The sequence below is a fragment of the Acipenser ruthenus genome, chromosome 48 (assembly GCF_902713425.1).
Source record: "Acipenser ruthenus chromosome 48, fAciRut3.2 maternal haplotype, whole genome shotgun sequence".
In the NCBI taxonomy this organism is placed as follows: domain Eukaryota; kingdom Metazoa; phylum Chordata; class Actinopteri; order Acipenseriformes; family Acipenseridae; genus Acipenser; species Acipenser ruthenus.
Genome location: NC_081236.1, coordinates 6120777 through 6147591, shown reverse-complemented (window position 1 = coordinate 6147591; position 26815 = coordinate 6120777). Strand labels below are relative to the sequence as shown.

Genomic DNA, 26815 nt, shown 5'->3' with positions numbered 1-26815 from the left:
AACCCTGGCCACATGGTATTTAAGTGAGACAGGAGGGCCATTGCTGGAGGAATTGCCTGGGAGAGGGGAGACCACATGGAAGGTATGTTTGGTGGTTGCGGGTTTTTCTTTGTTTTTGTAAGTCAGTGAAGGCATTGCTCAGCCTGACTCTTAATGTTTCATTTGTATTTTTGTATAACCCTTTGGTTTGGCCCTGTGCCTATTTGTGTATTGTACTGACAATGATTTACAGCAGCTCCCATATATGCTTCAAGTCCTCCTCTGCCTGTGTATCCAGAGGGTTTGTGCTGGTAGCTGCATGCCCACCTTTGCCAAGCTGTGTTTTAACATAATCTTCAGGTTTGAACAATACCAGCGGTGGAGCGACTAATCTGATGAACAGGAGTGATGACGCTGCTGTTAAGAGCTCTAATTTCTTTAGTGTTTCACCATCACATCCTGAACTATCTTGTTGTAGTACAGTTTTTGTCACTTGATTAATGGAACAGGAAAGCATTTTTTGTTGGGTGTGTGGCAATGTGCCCCGCCCCTGGGTGCATTTGTGTGTTATATGTTGTATGTTGCGTGCGTGTGTTAATGTTGGTGTATAGCGATTGCTACATGGGCTATAAACGGGTCTGTGTTTCACGTGTATTTAAAAATGTAGATTTGTATTTAAGCACGAGGAGGGCACAAATCACTTCACGTGCTGGTTAAATGTAATATGTGAGCACGGGGTTGCACAGAATGAATTCACGTGCTGGGATTCAAGTGAATGATTAATTAGTAATTGAATCCCAGCACAACAGTGTATATATAGAGACACGTAGCACTCAGTCGGGTTGTGTGTTCGGTGAGTGGAGAACGGGAGAGAGGAGAAAGTAAAATAAAGTAAATTGAATTGATAGTTGTTTTCACTCACCGTGTTTGTAAGTTTGTCTGTTCACTGTTTTGTTTGTCTTTTTATTTTGGCGTGTAGTGCCGTGTTTTTTTGTGTTCAAACCTTTTATTTTCTGTTCTGTTAAATGCTGCGCGCAGAAATCCCATCTCTTCCCTATGATAAACCTACCAGCACTTCAAGTTGACATGGTTTCATGTTTTTATATTAAATCGATAGCAGAGTGATTTCCAAGCGGACGTGGTTTTTATTTTAAATTGATTTCCAGGCTGACGTGGTTTTTATTTTTAATCGATAGCAGAGTGATTTCCAAGCTGACGTGGTTTTTATTTTAAATCGATAGCAGAGTGATTTCCAGGCTGACGTGGTTTTTATTTTAAATTGATTTCCAGGCGGATGTGGTTTTTATTTGAAATCGATAGCAGAGTGATTTCAAGGCTGACATGGTTTTTATTTTAAATTGATTTCCAGGCTGACATGGTTTTTATTTTAAATCGATAGCAGAGTGACTTCCAAGCGGACGTGGTTTTTTTTTAAATCGATAGCAGAGTGACTTCCAAGCGGACGTGGTTTTTTTTTAAATCGATAGCAGAGTGATTTCCAGGCTGACGTGGTTTTTATTTTTAATCGATAGCAGAGTGATTTCCAAGCTGAAGTGGTTTTTATTTTAAATCGATAGCAGAGTGATTTCCAGGTTGATGTGGTTTTTATTTTAAATCGATAGCAGAGTGATTTCCAGGCTGACGTGGTTTTTATTTTAAATTGATTTCCAGGCGGATGTGGTTTTTATTTGAAATCGATAGCAGAGTGATTTCCAAGCTGACGTGGTTCTTATTTTAAATTGATTTCCAAGCTGACGTGGTTTTTATTTTAAATTGATTTCCAGGCTGACGTGGTTTTTATTTTAAATCGATAGCAGAGTGATTTCCAGGCTGACGTGGTTTTTATTTTAAATCGATAGCAGAGTGATTTCCAGGCGGATGTGGTTTTTATTTTAAATCGATAGCAGAGTGATTTCCAAGCTGACGTGGTTTTTATTTTAAATCGATAGCAGAGTGATTTCAAGGTTGACGTGGTTTTTATTTTAAATCGATAGCAGAGTGATTTCCAAGCTGACATGTTTTTTATTTTAAATTGATTTCCAGGCTGACATGCTGCTTATTTTAAATCGATAGCAGAGTGATTTCCAAGCTGACATGTTTTTTATTTTAAATTGATTTCCAGGCTGACGTGGTTTTTATTTTAAATTGATTTCCAGGCGGATGTGGTTTTTATTTGAAATCGATAGCAGAGTGATTTCCAAGCTGACGTGGTTCTTATTTTAAATTGATTTCCAGGCTGACATGGTTTTTATTTTAAATCGATAGCAGAGTGATTTCAAGGCTGACATGGTTTTTATTTTAAATTGATTTCCAGGCTGACGTGGTTTTTATTTTAAATCGATAGCAGAGTGATTTCCAGGCTGACATAGTTTTTATTTTAAATCGATAGCAGAGTGATTTCCAGGCTGACATGGTTTTTATTTCAAATTGATTTCCAGGCTGACGTGGTTTTTATTTTAAATTGATTTCCAGGCTGATGTGGTTTTTATTTTAAATCGATAGCAGAGGGATTTCCAGGCTGACGTGGTTTTTATTTTAAATTGATTTCCAGGCTGACATGGTTTTTATTTTAAATTGATTTCCAGGCTGATGTGGTTTTTATTTTTAATCGATAGCAGAGTGATTTCCAGGCTGACGTGGTTTTTATTTTAAATCGATAGCAGAGTGATTTCCAGGCTGAAGTGGTTTTTATTTTAAATCGATAGCAGAGTGATTTCAAGGCTGACGTGGTTTTTATTTTAAATTGATTTCCAGGCTGACATGGTTTTTATTTTAAATCGATAGCAGAGTGATTTCCAGGCTGAAGTGGTTTTTATTTTAAATCGATAGCAGAGTGATTTCAAGGCTGACGTGGTTTTTATTTTAAATCGATAGCAGAGTGATTTCCAAGCTGACGTGGTTTTTATTTTAAATCGATAGCAGAGTGATTTCCAGGCTGACATAGTTTTTATTTTAAATCGATAGCAGAGTGATTTCCAGGCTGACATAGTTTTTATTTTAAATCGATAGCAGAGTGATTTCCAGGCTGACATAGTTTTTATTTTAAATCGATAGCAGAGTGATTTCCAGGCTGACATGGTTTTTATTTCAAATTGATTTCCAGGCTGACATAGTTTTTATTTTAAATCGATAGCAGAGTGATTTCCAGGCTGACATAGTTTTTATTTTAAATCGATAGCAGAGTGATTTCCAGGCTGACATGGTTTTTATTTCAAATTGATTTCCAGGCTGACATAGTTTTTATTTTAAATCGATAGCAGAGTGATTTCCAGGCTGACATAGTTTTTATTTTAAATCGATAGCAGAGTGATTTCCAGGCTGACATGGTTTTTATTTCAAATTGATTTCCAGGCTGACATAGTTTTTATTTTAAATCGATAGCAGAGTGATTTCCAGGCTGACGTGGTTTTTATTTCAAATTGATTTCCAGGCTGACATAGTTTTTATTTTAAATCGATAGCAGAGTGATTTCCAGGCTGACATAGTTTTTATTTTAAATCGATAGCAGAGTGATTTCCAGGCTGACATGGTTTTTATTTCAAATTGATTTCCAGGCTGACATAGTTTTTATTTTAAATCGATAGCAGAGTGATTTCCAGGCTGACATAGTTTTTATTTTAAATCGATAGCAGAGTGATTTCCAGGCTGACATGGTTTTTATTTCAAATTGATTTCCAGGCTGACATAGTTTTTATTTTAAATCGATAGCAGAGTGATTTCCAGGCTGACGTGGTTTTTATTTGAAATCAATAGCAGAGTGATTTCCAAGCGGACATGGTTTTTATTTTAAATTGATTTCCAGGCTGACATGCTGCTTATTTTAAATTGATTTCCAGGCTGACGTGGTTTTTATTTGAAATCGATAGCAGAGTGATTTCCAAGCTGACGTGGTTCTTATTTTAAATTGATTTCCAGGCTGACATGGTTTTTATTTTAAATCGATAGCAGAGTGACTTCCAGGCTGACGTGGTTTTTATTTTAAATTGATTTCCAGGCTGACATGGTTTTTATTTTAAATTGATTTCCAGGCTGATGTGGTTTTTATTTTAAATCGATAGCAGAGTGATTTCCAGGCTGACGTGGTTTTTATTTTAAATCGATAGCAGAGTGATTTCCAGGCTGACGTGGTTTTTATTTTAAATCGATAGCAGAGTGATTTCCAGGCTGACATGGTTTTTATTTTAAATTGATTTCCAGGCTGACATGGTTTTTATTTTAAATTGATTTCCAGGCTGACGTGGTTTTTATTTTAAATTGATTTCCAAGCGGACGTGGTTTTTTTTTTTTAATCGATAGCAGAGTGATTTCCAGGCTGACGTGGTTTTTATTTTAAATCGATAGCAGAGTGATTTCCAGGCTGACATGGTTTTTATTTCAAATTGATTTCCAGGCTGACATGGTTTTTATTTTAAATCGATAGCAGAGTGACTTCCAGGCTGACGTGGTTTTTATTTTAAATTGATTTCCAGGCTGACATGGTTTTTATTTTAAATTGATTTCCAGGCTGATGTGGTTTTTATTTTAAATCGATAGCAGAGTGATTTCCAGGCTGACGTGGTTTTTATTTTAAATCGATAGCAGAGTGATTTCCAGGCTGACGTGGTTTTTATTTTAAATCGATAGCAGAGTGATTTCCAGGCTGACATGGTTTTTATTTTAAATTGATTTCCAGGCTGACATGGTTTTTATTTTAAATTGATTTCCAGGCTGACGTGGTTTTTATTTTAAATTGATTTCCAAGCGGACGTGGTTTTTTTTTTTTAATCGATAGCAGAGTGATTTCCAGGCTGACGTGGTTTTTATTTTAAATCGATAGCAGAGTGATTTCCAGGCTGACATGGTTTTTATTTCAAATTGATTTCCAGGCTGACATGGTTTTTATTTTAAATCGATAGCAGAGTGATTTCCAGGCTGACGTGGTTTTTATTTTAAATTGATTTCCAGGCTGACATGGTTTTTATTTTAAATTGATTTCCAGGCTGATGTGGTTTTTATTTTAAATCGATAGCAGAGTGATTTCCAGGCTGACGTGGTTTTTATTTTAAATCGATAGCAGAGTGATTTCCAGGCTGACATAGTTTTTATTTTAAATCGATAGCAGAGTGATTTCCAGGCTGACATGGTTTTTATTTCAAATTGATTTCCAGGCTGACGTGGTTTTTATTTTAAATTGATTTCCAGGCTGATGTGGTTTTTATTTTAAATCGATAGCAGAGGGATTTCCAGGCTGACGTGGTTTTTATTTTAAATCGATAGCAGAGTGATTTCCAGGCTGAAGTGGTTTTTATTTTAAATCGATAGCAGAGTGATTTCAAGGCTGACGTGGTTTTTATTTTAAATTGATTTCCAGGCGGACGTGGTTTTTATTTTAAATCGATAGCAGAGTGATTTCCAAGCGGACATGGTTTTTATTTTTAATCGATAGCAGAGTGATTTCCAGGCGGATGTGGTTTTTATTTTTAATCGATAGCAGAGTGATTTCAAGGCTGACGTGGTTTTTATTTTAAATCGATAGCAGAGTGATTTCCAAGCTGACGTGGTTTTTATTTTAAATTGATTCCAGGCTGACATGGTTTTTATTTTAAATTGATTTCCAGGCTGACGTGGTTTTTATTTTAAATCGATAGCAGAGTGATTTCAAGGCTGACATGGTTTTTATTTTAAATTGATTTCCAAGCGGACGTGGTTTTTTTTTTTTAATCGATAGAGTGATTTCCAGGCGGATGTGGTTTTTATTTTAAATCGATAGCAGAGTGATTTCCAGGCTGACATAGTTTTTATTTTAAATCGATAGCAGAGTGATTTCCAGGCTGACATGGTTTTTATTTCAAATTGATTTCCAGGCTGACATAGTTTTTATTTTAAATCGATAGCAGAGTGATTTCCAGGCTGACGTGGTTTTTATTTTAAATTGATTTCCAGGCTGACATGGTTTTTATTTTAAATTGATTTCCAAGCGGACGTGGTTTTTTTTTTAAATCGATAGCAGAGTGATTTCCAGGCTGACGTGGTTTTTATTTGAAATCAATAGCAGAGTGATTTCCAAGCGGACATGGTTTTTATTTTAAATTGATTTCCAGGCTGACATGCTGCTTATTTTAAATTGATTTCCAGGCGGATGTGGTTTTTATTTGAAATCGATAGCAGAGTGATTTCCAAGCTGACGTGGTTCTTATTTTAAATTGATTTCCAGGCTGACATGGTTTTTATTTTAAATCGATAGCAGAGTGATTTCCAGGCTGACATGGTTTTTATTTTAAATTGATTTCCAGGCTGACGTGGTTTTTATTTTAAATTGATTTCCAAGCGGACGTGGTTTTTTTTTTTTTAATCGATAGCAGAGTGATTTCCAGGCTGACGTGGTTTTTATTTTAAATCGATAGCAGAGTGATTTCCAGGCTGACATGGTTTTTATTTCAAATTGATTTCCAGGCTGACATGGTTTTTATTTTAAATCGATAGCAGACTGACTTCCAAGCGGACGTGGTTTTTATTTTAAATTGATTTCCAGGCTGACATGGTTTTTATTTTAAATTGATTTCCAGGCTGATGTGGTTTTTATTTTAAATCGATAGCAGAGTGATTTCCAGGCTGACGTGGTTTTTATTTTAAATTGATTTCCAGGCTGACATGGTTTTTATTTTAAATTGATTTCCAGGCTGATGTGGTTTTTATTTTAAATCGATAGCAGAGTGATTTCCAAGCGGACGTGGTTCTTATTTTAAATTGATTTCCAGGCTGACGTGGTTCTTATTTTAAATAGATAGTGATTTCCAGGCTGACGTGGTTTTTATTTTTAATCGATAGCAGAGTGATTTCCAAGCTGACGTGGTTTTTATTTGAAATCAATAGCAGAGTGATTTCCAAGCGGACGTGGTTCTTATTTTAAATCGATAGCAGAGTGATTTCCAAGCGGACATGGTTTTTATTTTAAATTGATTTCCAGGCTGACGTGGTTTTTATTTTAAATTGATTTCCAGGCTGACATGGTTTTTATTTCAAATCGATAGCAGAGTGATTTCAAGGCTGACATGGTTTTTATTTTAAATTGATTTCCAGGCTGACGTGGTTTTTATTTTAAATTGATTTCCAAGCGGACGTGGTTTTTATTTTAAATCGATAGCAGAGTGATTTCCAGGCTGATGTGGTTTTTATTTTAAATTGATTTCCAGGCTGACGTGGTTTTTATTTTAAATCGATAGCAGAGTGATTTCCAGGCTGACATGGTTTTTATTTTAAATCGATAGCAGAGTGATTTCCAAGCGGACATGGTTTTTATTTTAAATTGATTTCCAGGCTGACATGGTTTTTTTTTTAAATCGATAGCAGAGTGATTTCCAGGCTGACGTGGTTTTTATTTTAAATTGATTTCCAGGCTGACGTGGTTTTTATTTTAAATTGATTTCCAGGCGGATGTGGTTTTTATTTGAAATCGATAGCAGAGTGATTTCAAGGCTGACATGGTTTTTATTTTAAATTGATTTCCAGGCTGACGTGGTTTTTATTTTAAATTGATTTCCAAGCGGACATGGTTTTTTTTTTTTTTAATCGATAGCAGAGTGATTTCCAGGCTGACGTGGTTTTTATATTAAATCGATAGCAGAGTGATTTCCAGGCTGACATAGTTTTTATTTTAAATTGATTTCCAGGCTGACATGGTTTTTATTTCAAATTGATTTCCAGGCTGACGTGGTTTTTATTTCAAATTGATTTCCAGGCTGATGTGGTTTTTATTTTAAATCGATAGCAGAGTGATTTCCAGGCTGACATGGTTTTTATTTTAAATCGATAGCAGAGTGATTTCCAGGCTGACGTGGTTCTTATTTTAAGTAGATAGTGATTTCCAGGCTGACGTGGTTTTTATTTTAAATCGATAGCAGAGTGATTTCCAGGCTGACATGGTTTTTATTTTAAATCGATAGCAGAGTGATTTCAAGGCTGACGTGGTTTTTATTTTAAATTGATTTCCAGGCTGACGTGGTTTTTATTTTAAATTGATTTCCAAGCGGACATGGTTTTTATTTTAAATCGATAGCAGAGTGATTTCCAGGCTGACGTGGTTTTTATTTTAAATTGATTTCCAGGCGGATGTGGTTTTTATTTGAAATCGATAGCAGAGTGATTTCCAAGCGGACGTGGTTTTTATTTTAAATTGATTTCCAGGCTGACATGCTGCTTATTTTAAATTGATTTCCAAGCTGACGTGGTTTTTATTTGAAATCAATAGCAGAGTGACTTCCAAGCGGACGTGGTTTTTTTTTTTTAATCGATAGCAGAGTGATTTCCAGTCTGACGTGGTTCTTATTTTAAATTGATTTCCAGGCTGACGTGGTTTATATTTTAAATCGATAGCAGAGTGATTTCCAGGCTGACATGGTTTTTATTTTAAATCGATAGCAGAGTGATTTCCAAGCCGACATGTTTTTTATTTTAAATTGATTTCCAGGCGGATGTGGTTTTTTTTTAAAATCGATAGCAGAGTGATTTCCAGGCTGACATAGTTTTTATTTTAAATTGATTTCCAGGCTGACATGGTTTTTATTTTAAATTGATTTCCAGGCTGACATGGTTTTTATTTCAAATTGATTTCCAGGCTGACGTGGTTTTTATTTTAAATTGATTTCCAGGCTGACATGGTTTTTATTTCAAATTGATTTCCAGGCTGACGTGGTTTTTATTTCAAATTGATTTCCAGGCTGACGTGGTTTTTATTTTAAATCGATAGCAGAGTGATTTCCAGGCTGACGTGGTTTTTATTTTAAATTGATTTCCAGGCTGACATGGTTTTTATTTCAAATTGATTTCCAGGCTGATGTGGTTTTTATTTGAAATCGATAGCAGAGTGATTTCCAAGCGGACGTGGTTCTTATTTTAAATTGATTCCAGGCTGACATGGTTTTTATTTTAAATTGATTTCCAGGCTGACATGGTTTTTATTTTAAATCGATAGCAGAGTGATTTCCAGGCTGACGTGGTTTTTATTTTAAATTGATTTCCAGGCTGACGTGGTTTTTATTTTAAATCGATAGCAGAGTGATTTCCAAGCGGACGTGGTTTTTATTTTAAATCGATAGCAGAGTGATTTCCAAGCGGACGTGGTTCTTATTTTAAATTGATTCCAGGCTGACATGGTTTTTATTTTAAATTGATTTCCAGGCTGACATGGTTTTTATTTTAAATCGATAGCAGAGTGATTTCCAGGCTGACGTGGTTTTTATTTTAAATTGATTTCCAGGCTGACGTGGTTTTTATTTTAAATCGATAGCAGAGTGATTTCCAAGCGGACGTGGTTTTTATTTTAAATCGATAGCAGAGTGATTTCCAGTCTGACGTGGTTTTTATTTTAAATTGATTTCCAGGCTGACGTGGTTTTTATTTTAAATCGATAGCAGAGTGATTTCCAGGCTGACATGGTTTTTATTTCAAATCGATAGCAGAGTGATTTCCAAGCGGACATGGTTTTTATTTTAAATTGATTTCCAGGCTGACGTGGTTTTTATTTTAAATTGATTTCCAGGCTGACATGGTTTTTATTTTAAATCGAGAGCTGCTGCTGTCTTTGTATGCTGTCTGCTCCTGTTTACAGGGCTCTAAGCACTAATATGATCAGTGATGGATGCTGCCAATCACAGCCACCTTGATTGTGACTCGCTAGCTGTGCAGCCAATCAGAGGGCTGAGCTGCTCTTTCAATGCACAGTCAGTCGGGAGAGGTTCATATTGAAAATTGCAGCTCAGAGGACAGATATGACAGCTGCACACCCCTAGTGGGAATATTTCAGACCAGCTCTCTTCTGGGTCCTCTGCACACCCCTAATGTTAACCCTACCCAACACTTTACACACAGCCTGCCTGCCTGCAGCGTGTCTGACTGGAGCTCCATTATCTCTCACTTTCACAAGGAACATGTTTTCATAGTTAAATTGTTAAGAGAGCCATGAAGCTACTGTATATCACATGTGTAATAATGAAAACGGCACACAGCATTGGAATGAACAGCCCTTGCTTTATTTAGTAGCAATGACACTCAGAGCACACACAGTTTATTAAAATAATATTGGACGGCTGTAACATTTGCTGATTAAACATCCTTTGAGGAGGTCGGTGCTGCTGGTAGTTCCTGGGATCAATCTCGTCTGTGCTCCTGGTCAAGGTGGGACAGGCCAGGGAGAAAGAGGGCATTGGAGGTGGGGAAGAGTCTTAGGGACTGGCTGCTGAGTGGCAATCACCCAGGGGGAGCTGCTGATTGGCTATTGAGCTGGCAGAGAGAAGGGATGGAGAGTGTCTGTGGCAGTGATGTTAACTTGTGTATCATAGCTTTGTATTTTGCTTACAAATATTGTTAGTACTTTAAAACTATTCAAAAATATATCAATGTAATACTCGCACAAATGCCCCAAACTAGCCCAAAAATTAGGCACCCACCCAAAAACATTTTTTTCACGCACAAGACAAAAAATACAAGCCCAATTTGTTGTTTTTATTTATTTTTTTTCCAAGCTGCGCGAATGCATTGTTTAAAATAAGCACAACGTTAACCCAGGTTTCATGGACGTTTAAACCTGTAGTTTTTGCTACAGTTACGATTTCGATGGTAATTTAAATGTAGCCTTTTTCCATTTATAGTACTGTTTTAAAGACTTTAGAACCATAACACTAAGTATTGTATTGCTGTACTGTACCCATGTATTCGCCTGATTGAGGGTGTCCACATTTAATAAAACCATTGTAATTTAGTTTCCAGTTTTAGTTGCACACATTTCAGACTTACGAACAACCTCCATTCCAAGGTGTTCGTAACTCTGAGGTTCTGTTGTATATTGATCTTACTTTGATCACTATAAATATTTAAATACATAGGGAACAGAAACTCTGAACTTGCCTCAGGAGTAAATCTTTGCAATGAAGATTCTGCTGGAAATTCGCTGCTAAATATTCTGCCAGACATAATGACATTTTCCTTTATGATGTCACCCACATGTCCGTGCTGAACATAAACAGCATGATGTCTGTTGCCATGGCGCCGTGCTCATAAACAGATAACTGCATTTAAAATGGCTGCTCTGGGTAAGGAGAGCAGCCAGTCTTCAATACAATGAAGAATTATTCATTTGGAATATCTACAGTGTAAGCTGGTACTGTTGCTTTTGCTGGTCTTTCTCTGCTCTGCATACCAGTGATGCCCTTCTACCCAGCGTGCAGATCTACTGTGCTGCTTCACTGCTTTCATTCAGTATTAGGTATGAACAAGGTTTTTTTTTTTTTTTTTTTTGGCGATACCTTTCTAATAAAACAATAAGAGTTTTCTTAGGTTAAAGTTTCTAAAACTGTTTTAAATACTAACTGGACTGTTTTATTCAAACCTCTCACTCTCCGACATATATTATCAGATTTCATTATTCATTCAATACATTTAGTTTATTAACCTGCTCTGTCACTCCACTGGGTAGTTATTCATATAATAAAGCATTTCATTCAAAGAGCTTTAGTTTTCTAACGCCTCTCAGGTTTTTCTTGTGGAATGGACGCTTTTTAATCACAATAAGACACCTCAGGACATCTTTTCAAAGCTTTTACGCCAGTCTTTAACTCCTACTTATTTTAAAGAGGTAAACCACCTGTTCATTTTACAAAACTAGAACCACACAGCTGAGTGATGCACTGTATTTCAAGCCCTCTTCAGCGCTCTCAGTGTGTTTAGTTTTTCATGTTGTAACATTAACATGATGTCTTGTCCTTTTTTAAATCAATAGCAGTTAATTAAAGGCTGGAGGAAGCGCTTTGATAACGCGTCCCCTCGAGTCTCACAGAGCAGTGCACTCCTTGGCGTGTCTCATTGCTGGTGACTCTTCTGCTGCTGTGGACGCGGCTCTGTTGCCTGGTTTAGTTCGCAGCGCAGTCTGAGGAAGAGTCTAAATCTGTGCCGCTGGACAGCAGGGAGGAATACTGTCCTGGATAAAGAATAGGAGACAAGAATACAGTTTAAGAGAAACTAAATAAAAGCATGGGGTAGAAATAGCAGAGGTTACTGCCTGGAAGTTTACTCGTAAAGAATGACCTTTCTGCGACCCTGTGCTGTATTTACCAAAAACAAGTTCACACGCCCTAAACCTCCAAGACTAGCGAAGAGAAAGCCATGAAACTGCGAGCATGCCTGCGCCATTGTGGATCTGTTTGTGACAACGGCGCTCTATTTGAATTAACCTGATATACTTCTAAAAAACATTACCAGGTGTAAACGTTAGTGTTTGACATTTCGTTCTGAAGAGGGCGGGAAATATAAATATCGATACACAAAACAGACTATTTTTCTGCGATAAACTCGCTGCTTCAGTCACAGCGTCCCGTTTGATAATATAAATCCCGTCACGGTCAACTATCACACGGTAGAGCCCTCATCGCCGGGCACTCTCTCATAAATATCTTTTTATATATAATCTGCACATTCTTAGACAAGACTGATAATAAGACATGAAGCATTTCTTTACGTTAAATATATTGGTTAATTGTGGGCTCTAGTTGACATCACTGAGCCCTTGTGCCTGTGGATTGCAACCACAATGTGGTAACATATAGAGAATGTATGGGAATGGTTAATGAACATTGATTTCTAATACTGGACCCTGTCTTAATACTGTATTACATTTTAAATATGAATGTCTGAATTAACTGTTGATAATACTTTGAATAACAGATGCATATTTAGCATTAAAAAGCAATCCATGTGATTTCTTTACCAGTCGTTCATTATTTTGTGTATCGGCCTCCACACAAAGCCGAGCGCAGTGCGGTATACTGTAATGATGCTGCAGTCAGTCTGCCCGGACTGCACCTGAACCATCTTAAAAACACGAAGCCTCCAATAAGCTCATTTGTAAAAGTTAGTAAAGAATGGCGCTATATAATCTAAGGAAGCTGAATGTGAACTCCTAGCTGGAGCAACGAGAGAGGCAGAGATGGCGAGGTAGAGAAGGAGTCTCCTCCATTTGCATGTTCTAAATGCCTTGTTTGGTTTTGGGATAGAAAAATGCGTTGCGGGACCGGCCGATATTTCCACATGAACATTGGATCGGGGTTTGGTTTGGTCCGGTCTAAGTCACAAGTCCGAGATACTGGCCAATACTCATCAAGGGTTTAATATCAATTCGAAATTACCGACACTTTTTACATATTAAATAAAATACAAATTCAAGTTAACACACATACGTTTTGTCACTTTTCATTCATTTATATGCACTGTACGGTTTGATAGGACACTGTTCAGCTGACTGGCTAAAACTGCCTTTATTGTGATCCAGCACATGCTGAAGTAAAATGCTATTCTACTTAATAAGAACAGTCTTTATGACAGTTTACTGCATAGCAGTACAAGCACATTTATTCTTTTTAGAAAGTGTTGGTAATTGTGAATTGGTGTAAAACCATTGATGAATACTGACCACTATCTCAGAAGTCTGACTTACCAAGTACAGTATATGTTTTTCTGTTTGAATTGTACTTAAAATACTGTATGTGGGCTACTTAAGTTAAGAAATGATTAATAGTATCATGTATACCTTTCTTTTGTTTAACTCTATAACGCCACCCTCACTTTATTGCCAGGTTTTCCTTGGCCCTATGAAAAGGCGATATAAAGAGGCTTGACTGTACTAAATATGTTTGTATTCCCCACCATCCACTTCTTTCACTCTTTTCACTGTTTCTTTTTGACTAGATAAACAACTGACCTTTCAGCTTACATTTGTGGAAACGATGACAGACAAACCCCAAACAGGTACGTGCTGGTTCAGTTGTTAATTCATTGTTTATCTGGCTGGCCCTGATCCACTTAAGACAAGCCCTGTAAATGGATCAAACACTGCTATGCATAAAACAAGCAAGTTAATCAGCCTGCTATAATAAATCTATTGCATTCTGGAATCTAGAAATCCATTGTTTTCAGTCACTATTTTAGGAATATGCCCTTAGACACTTCAGGGTAGTGGTACTAAACTGGCTTAGTCGCAGAGCAAAGTGCAGTCTGCATTCTAGTTATGACAATTCAGAGTATACATTTCGTCTTCTGTACTAAGAAACACTATGTAGATGAAGAGAGCTCCAATACTACTAATTTAAATAAAGCATTTCCAGAGTTCAATGACATTTATAGCGGCATTGATGGTTTGTAGCCGATACCGTAATTGAAAAAAGGTGGCGTAATGCCCCCACGTTGACAAGCATTGCAGCTGCTCAATAAATGGGCTACTATAACTCTCTACTACTGTATACTGTTAGGTTATTACCATAACCCTGGTTCCCTGAAAGAGAATGAAAACCGTTACCAAATGGGAAGAGCCCTCTCTGACTGCCAATCACTGAGCTGCCCTATCAGGGCCCTGCTGTGAGGGGAAAGTCCCTCCCACCTCCTGCTGAAGAGGGACGTCCTCACAGTAGCACATCGCCATTTTCTTTCGAAAACAGAGGTCAGCTGGGGACACGTCCTCGAAGGGTAATGGTTGTCATTCTCTTTCAGGGAACCAGGGTTATGGTAATGTTCCCTTTCAATTGAATGACAACCATTACCGAATGGGAAGCTGTACCAAAGCTGTCGTGGCTCCAGATTATTGACAGTACAGCCTCACGACGATAGCCTCAGAGCCCTCATGAGGCCTAAGGGCATGCTGCCTGCAACACCCTAGAGTCCAGAGAGGGTCTCGCTCGGTTTGCAACATCAAGGCGGTAAAATCGTGCAAATGTCTGACTACCTGTCCATGTAGCAGCATTGCATAACTCATCTAAGGAGGTGCCATGAAGGAAAGCCCACGAAGTTGCCTGGCCCCTAGTAACGGGGAATCCGTCTGTTCATACGCCAAGCGTATCACATCTGCCACCCAGTGCGCTTCTGGACAGGAGGTCTGCCTTGTTGTCCACACCGGGGAGGTGAACTGCCCTGATAGAACGCAAGTTTCTGTGCGTCCAGGACAGGAGTCTGTGAACTGCATGGTGAAGGCCCGGTGAGCGCAGGCCGCCGGGCCTTCACCATGTTTGGTTGCTCTTCTGTTGATGTATTGAGAGCCTTAACTTCATCACATGATCTATGACCTGTTGTGTGCGCCTCTGCACGTCTTTTGGAATGCGCTCAAACTAGCCAATTGTCCAGATAGTTCAGGATCCGAATACCCCCCAGCCTGAGTGGAGCCAGTGCTGCATCCATGCACTTTGAAAATGTGCGGGGTGCCAGCGAGAGGCCAAATGGCAGCACAATTTGTACGCGTTGCCTTGAAAGGCGAATCACAGATACTTTCTGTGCGCAGGACGGATCGGGACATGAAAGTAGACGTCTTGCAGGTCGATCGATGTAAACCAGTCACCCGGTTGGACGGACTGGAGGATATGCTGTGCTGTCAACATGTTTAACTTCCTCTGTTTGAGGAAGAAGTTGAGGACTCTGAGGTCCAGAAGGTCTGAAACCGCCGTCCCTCTTGGGAACCAGGAAGTACCTGGAGTAAAAGCCACTGAGGGCATTGCTTGGATCTACCAAGCACACAACGTTCTTCTGTTGAAGATTGGCGATCTCCTGTTGAAGGAGTATCGCTCTCGCTGGTTCGACGGTGGTGAGGAGCACACCCTTGAAGGGTGGCGGACCTAAGCGGAATTGTAGAGCGTATCCATGTCTCATTGTCAATGGCACCCAGGAGTCCTGGGAGTCAATCTGTGCCAAGGTCGGTGCCGGGCTGTAGACGGCTCTGAAGCTAGTCACCGGTGCCGAGTCAATCGGTTCCGGGCTGTAGACGGCTCTGAAGCTAGTCACCGGTGCCGAGTCAATCGGTGCAGGGATCAGCGTCGAGGAAAGCGCTGTCGGTGCCGAACAGTCGGTGCAGAGATCTGACGGTTCCGAGGTCGGTGCCGATGGTCGGCGCTGGGCTGTAGGTGGCGCTGAAGATGGTTACACCGGTGCAGAGTCAATCAGGGTCGGGTAGGCGCTGTTTTTCTTGGCCTCTAGGTCGGCGGAAAAACCACGGTCGATGCCGGGGTATGCAGTCGGCATGGTCAGCCACGCTAGGTGAGCCCGACGCTTGAGAGGGGCACTAGGCCCAAGCTTTTTTTTTTTTTTTTTTTTGGTCGCTGTGGCTGATTAAATCGGCGTAGAGGACGATGCTGCGAGCCGCGGGGTCTCCTTACAGCACCAGAACAGCTCTCACACGGTATAAGGAAGCTACACAAGGCCTCGTGCAGTGAAAGAGAGTAATGGCCGCTTACCAATCTCCAAAGAGGGGTCAACCAGCTCTAGTCAGTAAACTGATGCGAGAATTAGGTAGGAGCACTTTCAAAAACGATCGAAAGACTAACAGTGGCGGGGTTTACATTCACGTTAGAGTTGTGCCAAAGTGGTGCTTTAAGTGTTAACTGTAATGGTACTGCTGAATTACAATAGCTGCGTTATATAGACAGGTCCTTACCAGTTTTGTCCGGATGGGCTTGCTGTACGTTGTCGGGACCGTGTTGCTATCCACGCTCTATGGTTGTGGAAGAGCGACTTAAAGCGTCGTTCTGTGCTGGTGCGCCACTTGTAGGTCGCTCTATATTACACATTAGAACAATTATCCCAAAGTCAGACACTTTGAGATTTGCCTGTAACATGCAATGTTTTTAAGATGGCAGATGGCATTATTGGGAAGGTTTATTTTCAAGCATGATGCATGAAAATCTTCCTTTTGAAACCATTTTTTGGCAATTGGAAGAAATCCCGGCAATGATGTGTGGTATTTCATTTCAGATTTGGAAGTCCAGATTAAAAACCAAGGACTTGATCCAAAGAAATGGAAGGAATTGTTAAAGAACGAGTTTCAAGTTACATCAATTGAGGCGCTCCAGCATTTAAACAAAGAAGACTACCAGAAGCTTGAAAAGCATGCAGAAGCTGACTGGGAAAGACGTGCTTTAGCCAAGCTGGTTAATGTTGACATTTCACCAAAATCAGGTAAGCAGAAAGAAGTGGTAGGATTAGCTAGTGTGTGGTGAGACAAGCATTACCCTGCTGACTTAAACCCTCCCCACCCGTGCGGCGCTTGTGTATCCCCCCCCATGGAACTTCCGGCCATAGTCAGCGATGGCATAGCCTGGATTGGAACCAGCGATCTCCAGGCTATAGGACGCACCCTGCACTGCCGGTGAAGCGCCTTAGCTGGATGCAATGCCACTCGGGAGCCCCATATATTTTGAATTTAAACTAAGGCCTGGACAAAATCAAAACTTTGACAACCCGCTAATGCACTACAAAACTGTATTTAATAGTGTTTTCTTTTTTTCTGTTAGTATCTTATTTCTTCTACTCATAAAAAGAAAGCTATGAAATACAGTTTTGTAAAGTGTGATTAGCAGGTTGCCAAAGTTTTGATTTGGTCTGGGCCTAAGTGAAAAGTCTTTAACATGAAGGAGAAGTTGAGGTTGAAAAGTAATTGACATTGTTCCTCAGCTCTTAAAGGGGAAATCAGCAGTAGATAAAAAAAATAAAAGATGAACTATCCTACCTTGCTATCCGAATGTCTAAAACATCTGCTGCTCTGAAGCATCTCTCCTGAGCCAGTAGATGCCTTCCACATGTACTGTTGCATGCCCAGTGAAGTGTCGTATTGGCTAGTTCAAGTTCTGTGTGGAAACAAGGTCTGTCTGTCTGCTGTGGTCGTGGTTGCGGAGAAAAGGCAGTAAAACTGGTTTGGTCACATTGGTAAACACATTTCTATACATGCAAATAAGGCCTTCACAGTACTGAGCTTTAAATATAGACAAAGGGATTTATTATTGACAATCCCATGGAACTGAGTTGTTGATTGGCTGTCAATCAGCACGGTATCACTTTTTTTTTTTTTGTACGGGGCAGTTAAGAACAAAAGCCTTATTTCCACATATTGTAAATGTGTTTACCAATGCTTGCTCATTAGTTGTGAAAAACAACAATTCCAATCACTAACACAGCAGAGACTTTATTACCACATGGAACTTGAACTGGCCAATACATGCACCAGTACACGTGAGAGTAAATGTGGAAGACTTCTCTACTGGCTCAGAGAGATCTTTCAGAGAATGTACCCTTTAAAGTCCACGGTATGTCATTTCAGATGAAGATTTGGAAAAGATCGAAGACTCAGGCCTTGATACAGAGAAATGGAAAAACATATTGAAAGAGGAGTATGGAATCACTTCATTAGTTTCTCTCCAGTACCTAAAGAATAGTGACCTCCGCTTACTTCAAAAGAAAACTGAAAAAGAATGGGAGAAGAGAGCCTTGAGCAGACTGCTAAACACTGAGATTGCACCAAAGATGACACAAGAGGATGAGAAAAGGGCTTTGGAAATGCGTCAAAAAATAAGTGATGGACTTGCAAATGTAACTAAAGATCTAGAAAGCCATCTCAAAAGAATTGGGAGAGATGAGCTTGGCAATAACGATCTAAAAGCATCTGCTGATAAATCCTTGAGCACTTTAACAGAGTTAATGAATAAAATGGACACATTAAACTCTAACTCAGTGAAACGAACAGAATGGACACCGTCTGATTTAATTTACAGAGCATCAGAAGGTGGCGTTTTCAGAGGAATCTTGTTCAGTAATGATGTTAAGCATGAACAAGTCTATCGAGGTATTATCTTGGATAAACCAGTGGAATGTTGCTTGCTCGGGCCATTCTTGAGCATGCAGGAGAAATCGTACACCTTTCAGTCTTCAGAACATGAGAGCTCATTTGAAAGCAGTCTGAAAACATGTGGCGCTAGTTATTCAGCTGAACTCCATGCATCCTTTGCAGGATTCAGTGTGGAGGCTGGTGGAGGAACAGCAAGCAGCTGTACAGATAGCAACAAGACAAGTCGGGCCAAGGCAGAGTCCTATGGATCTGTGATAAAACAAACATTCATGCCCATGGCTTCATTTGAATTCACCCACACACAGTTAAAGCTGTCTGAAGACGCCTTGCATGTCTTGAAAGAAATAGATGACTTTATGAGCAGAGATTTGATTAGTCGACAAATGGTGGTTTTATTGCAAAGTCAGGCTATTAAATTTCTGCAACTATTTGGGTCTCATGTAAATGGCAGCGTTGTTCATTTTGGAGGTATACACTGTGTTAAGGCGTCATCACATGAAGTTCATTCCAGTCAAATGAAATCAAAGTTCAATGAAATGTCCAGATCTATTGATGCTCATGTAAAGGCTTCCTTCTCATTTTATGGGGGTGGTGGATTCTCGGCTTCACACAACAATAGTGATGCCAGAGAATCAACGGGAACACATGAGACCAATACAAGCGACATTGATATTGCAGTTCAGATGATCGGCGGGCCCCAGGAGGCTTGTTCTATTCCAGAGTGGAAGAGAGGGCTGGTTGAAAACCAGAGCACCTGGAGTGTGATTGACCGCGGCCAGGCCAGCAATTTTATCCCAGTCTGGAACATCATTATGGACAACCACTTCAAGAATTTCAATGATCCAATGGGACTGGCTTGCATTCTGAGGGAGTGTTGGAGAGAAATGGTTGCAAGCCAGGCACGTGGAAAGGGTGCCAGAGTAGATCATCCTAAGTGGTGGGATGATGAGAGAATTGATGATTTGGTAAAGAACGGAAAAGAATGGAAAAGCTTTGATATAACTGATGTAACTCAGTTGTGGGCAGTGAAGAGCTTAGAAAATCTGGTGAAGAGAAAGAAGTCTTTGACAACATCAGAAAACTATGAAGAGCAGGAATCGCAAATCAAAGTGAAGTGCGAGAGGCTGAGTAGTCTGATGGATGAATACATGGAGGAGGAGCAAGCAGATGATCTGTGGAAAGCCTTTGGTACTGAATTAATCAGCGACAGACCTAAAAAGGAAACGGGTGGACAGAGGTATGGCTACTATCATTTCTCACGTTTATCTTTATTATTCAAAAATACCAAGCTTTACCAGGTTTACTGTGCTCGTCATTTAGCATGTGTAAGGTAGCGGGACCCAGTGGCTAGTGAAATAAAATGCACAGGAGTCCAGATAGAGTACAATGGTGGAGTTTTATTGTACTGACATCAGGTGCACAAACACAGGGAACAAAATGCAAATAATGAAACGCAAGTTGCCATATACAGGAGACACTCCGGATAGACTCTATCCAGTATTAGTGTACTGCTATCATTCACCCATCCAACCCCACCCTTGGACTAAACTACTGTAACTGAGCCAGGACTGTACATGACAGTGTAGACATTTCTTTCTTTTACAGGGTTGCCCCTCATATTATCTGGGAACTGAAAAGAATATACAAGGACAAGTAAGTTCATTTACAACTCTTATCTTTATTTTATCGTAACAGTGACACCACATAACCATGTGCATATTCTGCAGTCAGGTAAGCTATATTAAATCACAGGTTATATTGGTAAATGGTCAGGGTTTGGCATTAGTGATGGAGCACGGGAAGATTCTCAATCACACCATGGCATATACCATGGTTTACCATATTTATTATTTACCATGGTGTATATACCACCTTTACTGTTTGCAATATCTTACATCAGGGCTCGACACCCTCAACATAGCAAGAACGACTCAACAAAACTTAATTGAGTTCAAAATCGTTATCAGGTGGTAAGACCAACACTATAACACTAAACTTAAGAAACACACTGGGCAACGCATGGAGTACAATTTTACTGTATTTAATAAAAAAAAATGTAATTCTTTCAATAAAGACATTGCAGCTCCTATCGTCTTTTCAGTCAACGCACTGCATAAGCATTGATTCCGCACTTCCTCGTGACGCTGGCTGCGTGCTCTCTCACGAGCAACAACACAGAAGCAGGCTGACAAAGAGCTACGCTTTTATAATGAGGTGACGGATCTAATGAGTTTTATTCCAGTGTAATACATTGGTAAAGAAACTCAGAGGGGCCGTCCTCATACCTCAGATGGACTGCCAGTTGCTGACCCCTGTCTTACATAATATTTCATTGCAAACCTATTTAAATTGTTTTAGTTTTGACAATTAGTTCTCATTATATTAAATGTTAATATTAAATTCCAGTACAGTACTGAATGATGAAATATGAATTAAATACCTCACAACCTGTGGGTTATGGTGAATAAGCATTTTCAATTGTATGTGCTTCTCTCAACACAATTTACCACCTAGACATTGCTTTGAAGCCAGTACTTTTGTTTTTCTTTACTGCTTGCTACTATCTCTTTGAACATGTGCACCTGACAAGGGAAACGCCAGCACTCAGCCTTTAGATGCTCCTTTTTAAACACGTCCTGGTATTTATTCATTCATGTATTCATCAATTTATTTATTTATCCCTTATTCTCCCACAGAGAAGAAGCAGCTTGCAGGTAAGTACATTGTTTATCTTTAGTTTTACAGGGTTGTAATGTGTTATCTTACCTGTGTCTTCCACAGTATCTACAGGGTACCCCTGCAATCTCCTGTCTAATAATAATAAATACATGAATAAATTGGTAAAATACAAAACAGTTTGATTGTGAAAGCGCTATTAAAATAACACACTCCATTTGTAATGGCTTTTGCTGCTGTGCTAAATTTTGTTTTTACAGATTGAAAAAACACACCTAATCTAACCAAATCAAAACTTTGACCCACCCGCTAATCGCAAATTACAAACCTGGCGGATTTTTTGTTTGTCTGAAGGTTATTCCACCCCAGAAGGAACCCACCATTTGACACTGAGTTTGTCATTTGTGTTTAGCAGGTGGTTGAAGTTTTGACTTGGTCCAGGCTTGAATGTCACAGGGGAGGTACGGTGGCATGGTGGTTAGTGCTGCTGCCTCACAGTTCCAGGGTCCAAGGCTCGATTTGGCCTAGGGGTCTGTCTGTGGAGTTTGCATGTTCTCCCAGTGTTCTCATGGGTTTTCGCCGGGTACTCTGGTTTCCTCCAGTCCAAAGACCTGCGGTTCTGGTTGATTTGTCACTCTAAATTGCCCTCTGTGAGGTGTGAATGTGTGTGTGGTGCCCTGCCTTGCGATGGACTGGCGTTCTGTCCAGGGTGTAGTCCTGCCTTGTACCCTGTGTCTGCCGGGTTCGACTTGCTGCCTGTTCTTCAAAGTGTTGCCGATACCACTGTTGTCCTCGGTGGTTACTGATATTGCTTCCTCTGTAAAGAAGTTAACTGCCAAGCAGGACATCACCAGAGCAGCAAAAAGGTAAAATGAATCAATGCAACGCTCGTATTGACAAATGCAAGACAAGATGGCAGATCTTGAGGACAGAAATCATTGCTGCAATGTAAAGGCTGGTGGGCCTACCGGAGGGAGCCGAGGGTGATGACCTCGTGCCCGTTCGCTTTCTTCAACAAGAAATTCCACGTTGGTTTCCAGCAACGAAGTCTATGGTGATCATCCCTTTCTGAAGTTAAATGGAGTACATCGCATTTACTCTGGTGGTCCTCGGGATTCCAGTCGGGCCCGCACCTTTACAGTTCAGTGTCTCTGTTACACTGCCCGACAGCGCATTCTTCAGGCTGCTCGAAAATCAGATCCGGTTCTCATCCAAGGTTGTAAACTCTCTTTCTATGCGAGTTATTCTGCTGTTACTGCTGCGAAGAGGAAGGTGTTTGGAGAGGTAAGGGCGAAGCTTCGTTGCCATGGAGTCGTTGTATTTTTTAGTTTACCCTGCTGTTCCGAAGGTTAACCATGGCAGGGCGTGCTTGTCCTAACACTTAGGATGAAGTTATTTCTTTCCTCGGCCAGCATTTCCAGGATTCTGCGGCGCTTGCAGATTTCTCTGTGCGCAGGGCCCTGTGATTCCCTTCGAAGGAGAAGATGGATTAATGTGTGTCTTTTTAATGTGGTGTATGGTACTGTCAGTATATAGCTTAGAATAAGGGATATAGACATCTCGTTTTTAATTATTATTTGACATCCCCCCCCCCCTCTCCCATATATGCGTATATAACTGTCGAGTTGTGGACAGTCATGCTTGTTGCAGTTGTTCAGCTAATGTGTTTTTTTTTTTTTTTTGTATATGTGGTTTTAGGTTCTAGTGAGCCCCCTCATGGTATTTTGGTTCACAGGGATTGCAGTGTGCAGTGGGGAGGGAGGTCAGGTGGGTGGTGGGAAGGGAGGTTGGCAAGGACGGGTGAATATGTCTATTGGATTTTCTTTTTGGGTTTTGCTGTGATACTCTAAGAACGAGATCGCAAACGCAGCTATTCTAACATTGAGACACATATCACTGTTAATATGATTAATGCAACTACTTTGTATCGCCCAAGTCCTGATACAATACCTGTTCTTTATTTGTGTTTCTGGACAGCTGTAATTAAATTCTCAGTATAAGAAGTGGTATTGCACAGAACTGCTTTTCTGCCAGAACTTGGTAGTAGAGGTAGTGATCAATTACTAAACATACACATAATGGTAATTATCATTATTATTATTTCTGTCCAGGGACACCTTTCTCCAAGCCGACTTAATGATTAAATCATTGAAATACAAATTCACTCACCACGGGGAACACTGCAATATTTTGTATTCAGTTAATAAATTTGTTATGAATAGCATTGGCTTTAGCATTGGAAGATAAGCGTAACCTGACCAATCAGTTGCCACCAGTTCCATCAAAGCATTACACACCAAAAGACAATATTCCTCCGTTCAGGAGAGCAACCACCAAGAAAAGGTGTTAAAACCAAGCCTCGCCCAGGACAACTGGAAGCTGCTAGAGACTGGAAGATGCTGGCAGATGTTGGTCAACGGCTTATTTTTTCCACCTGAGATTAACTAACCTTCGACCAGACATTGTCTTGTGGTCTGGATCAGCACGCCTTGTTCATCTGGTAGAGTTAACAGTGCCATGGGAGGATGCTGTAGATGAGGCGTATGAGAGGAAGAAACTGCGGTATGCTCAACTAGCCACTGAAGCGGAACAGCGAGGATGGAGAGTTCGGGTTTACCCAGTGGAAGTGGGTTGTCGAGGATTTGTGGCACACTCTACAACCCGGTTTCTCAGAGTCGTCGGGTTCAGAGTTCAAATCAGCATGAAGTTCAACATCTACTCTCATGTAATGGAAATCAAGGTGTAAAAGATGGATTCAGCATATAGGCATGTTTGCTTTCATATTTATAATCTGTACAGCTGCTTTCTCTTGTATCATCTCAATTATATCAGAATACTGACGGGAAGTTGCCACGCTACTAATGGGACATTGAAAGTTATTAATTTCTTAGCAGACACCCTTATCTAGGGCAACTTACAATTGTTACAAATATTTACTGGAGCAATCTAGGCAAAGTACCTTACTCAAGGTTCTAGCAGCAGTGTCCCCCACCTGGGATTGAACCCACGGCACAGGAGTCCAGAGCCCTGACCACTATTCTACACTGCTCTGCTCAGATATTTATCAGTCTGAATAATAGAATAATTCTTCTGTTTTGTTTCTTACCAGAACCAACAAACTGGAATTGGACGGCTTCCTCACCAAGGGACAACGTATCATTTCAAAAAATGGCAAATACACGGCTATTTTTCAGGTGGGTCATTCATATAACACCAAAGTTCAAACTTTTCTCATAACCTAAATAAGTGCATGACACATTGACTTGCTGATTATTTTATCAAACAATACACATTTGTAATAATGTAAAATAGCATGAGAACATGAACTAGTTGAAGATTTGTGAATAGGAATTAGTCATTGAACATGCCTGAAATGCATGCATTAATCATCATGATACCTTTATATCTTTAAAGGACGATGGGAATTTCGTGGTGTATGAATCCCCCGAAGGTGTGCCAATATGGGCTAGCGACACTTGGGGGAAAAAGGAATGCTGACAAGGTTATTGATGTAACTTAAAAAAGAGGATGGTGAGTAAGTAGATTCAAGAAACTGCACAGAGTCCTTTTCTTCAGTCAGTTGTTAGGTTTATTGAAATATGCAGGGAGTCTGGTCCCAGGTACAGGACAAACAGAATACTCGTTCTTACAATTGTTGCATGACATTAAATACCCTTCTGCATAGGTGTCTCTCCTCCTCTTTCTCTGACACTTAACCAATAGAAAAGGTACAACTCATTATCCTATTAACATATATTTCATTCAGTGTGAGTGTGTGTGTGATCTAGTGTGAAGATCTCTGAACTCAGTGCATTCTTCAGACCCTGGTGCCACAAAGGTCCATACATCTGGTTTTTGTCATCTTCCTTGTTCCTATCTCTCCGATTTGCCTGAGACCCTTTGATCCCAGTGGCACTATCTCTTTGGATCTCTCTGAAGTCTTAGAGCCTGGTCTCTTCTTTTGGTCCCCTTGAAAACTAGCTTTATGACCCCCTCATAAACCAGCTGTATTTTCTAAGCAAAAACCTGTTAACTAGTTTTATACCCCAGTGGACTCCCCGAAGGGCAAGCTTCTTTCATGTCAGGGCTGGAGATCAAAGGACTTGTTTGTACAGCCGTGTGCTGCTGGCCAGCCATTTGCTTTGACACAAAATCTTAACTTCTCTACCATATTGCAGCTTTCAATTTACTTCTAATGTGCAGTTGTTTAAGTATAGTTAAATATACGTTAACTTGGTGTTTTTCTCAGCTCTCTGCTACCATCCATTGCTCAATGAAGCTGCTATTATTTCTTGATTGCTCGGAGTCAATGCAGTGCAAGTATCTATATACCCAGAGTATATAGCCAGTCTTCATCTATTACAGCAGTGCTTGCATTTTTGGAACTAACAGTTTTTTCTATCCAATGTTAAATCACTTTTCAGAAAAATAACATGAATACAGCCGCCATTCCTCATGCGTAGCAAACTGCTATTCAATACTTGTTCCATGTTTTCCAACAGTTACCATGCAAGGAGACTGCAATCTGGTGATGTATGATACCAAAGGGACTGCCCTGTGGCAATCCAACACTCGCATGGCTAACTGCCAAGCCTGTTGCCTGACTCTGCAAGATGATGGCAACTTGGTCATTTACAGAGACAATAAAGAAATTTGGTCTGCAAGAAAAATAATATTCAAGCATCTGTTTTGAACAGGTTTGCTGACATGGCTCCTTAGTACCTGCACTGCCCTCTCTCAACAAATGTTTGAGTTGGAGCTGTATGCTCGGGTAAAGAGGAAAACCTTTTCAGTCAAACCTCCCACAGATCAAGCTCTTTGCATTTAACTCAGTATGCAGATAATATTGCATCTGTCCAAGCTAGTACTTGCACCTCCCTTTCTCAACAGATCTGTCCAATAAAGTGAATGTTATCCAGCTTTATAAGAACGGCCTCCAAGATGTCAAAATCAAAAGCCTAAATTGAAAGTTGTTTTTAAGAAACTTTCTACTGTAATCAGTTGTGTAGTTTCTTGCCTATTTGCTGTAATGACTACAATATATGTGCATGAAGTTACTCCAGTATAACTGCACTGACATTTTTGCCTATCGCACCTTTTATGGGCATTGGGGGGGGGGGGGAAAGCATTAATCCTGTATTGAATTGTAAGGCAGGAATTTGTAGTATTGCTTTACACAAGTATTTAACAATATGGAGGAGTGAAATTCCTGTAAGCCAGGCTGAGTAAAAGTCAGGTGACCACAAAACTGATAAGAGAAGCACAAGGAGGGGAAATGGCAAATTTCTATAAGTGAAACACTTTTTGTATCATGACAGACATAACAAGCTTTGTTGTTTATTATTATTTATTATTATTATTTTTATTATTATTATTATTATTATTTATTTCTTAGATGCCCTTATCCAGGGCGAATTACAATCGTAAGCAAATACATTTCAAGTGTTACAATAAAAGTAATACTTTGTAACCTCTGCTGCGATCCAAGAATCTGGAGGAGACTCTCTCCAGCATGCTGTTTGGCTTTGCTCTTGCATA

General features: G+C 39.8%; 1 protein-coding gene across 1 annotated transcript; it reads left to right on the top strand.

Annotated features, from left to right (window-relative positions):
- The first annotated feature begins 36 nt into the window (after positions 1-36).
- Positions 37-26591, top strand: LOC117972933 (interferon-induced very large GTPase 1-like). The gene is made up of 9 exons (XM_059014613.1): positions 37-82; positions 13693-13752; positions 16735-16938; positions 18077-19838; positions 20207-20254; positions 21298-21315; positions 24387-24471; positions 24692-24808; positions 25780-26591. The coding sequence occupies exons 1-8, from the start codon at positions 76-78 to the stop codon at positions 24773-24775; spliced, it is 2268 nt and encodes a 755-aa protein (XP_058870596.1). The 5' UTR covers positions 37-75; the 3' UTR covers positions 24776-24808; positions 25780-26591.
- Positions 26592-26815: the final 224 nt, after the last annotated feature.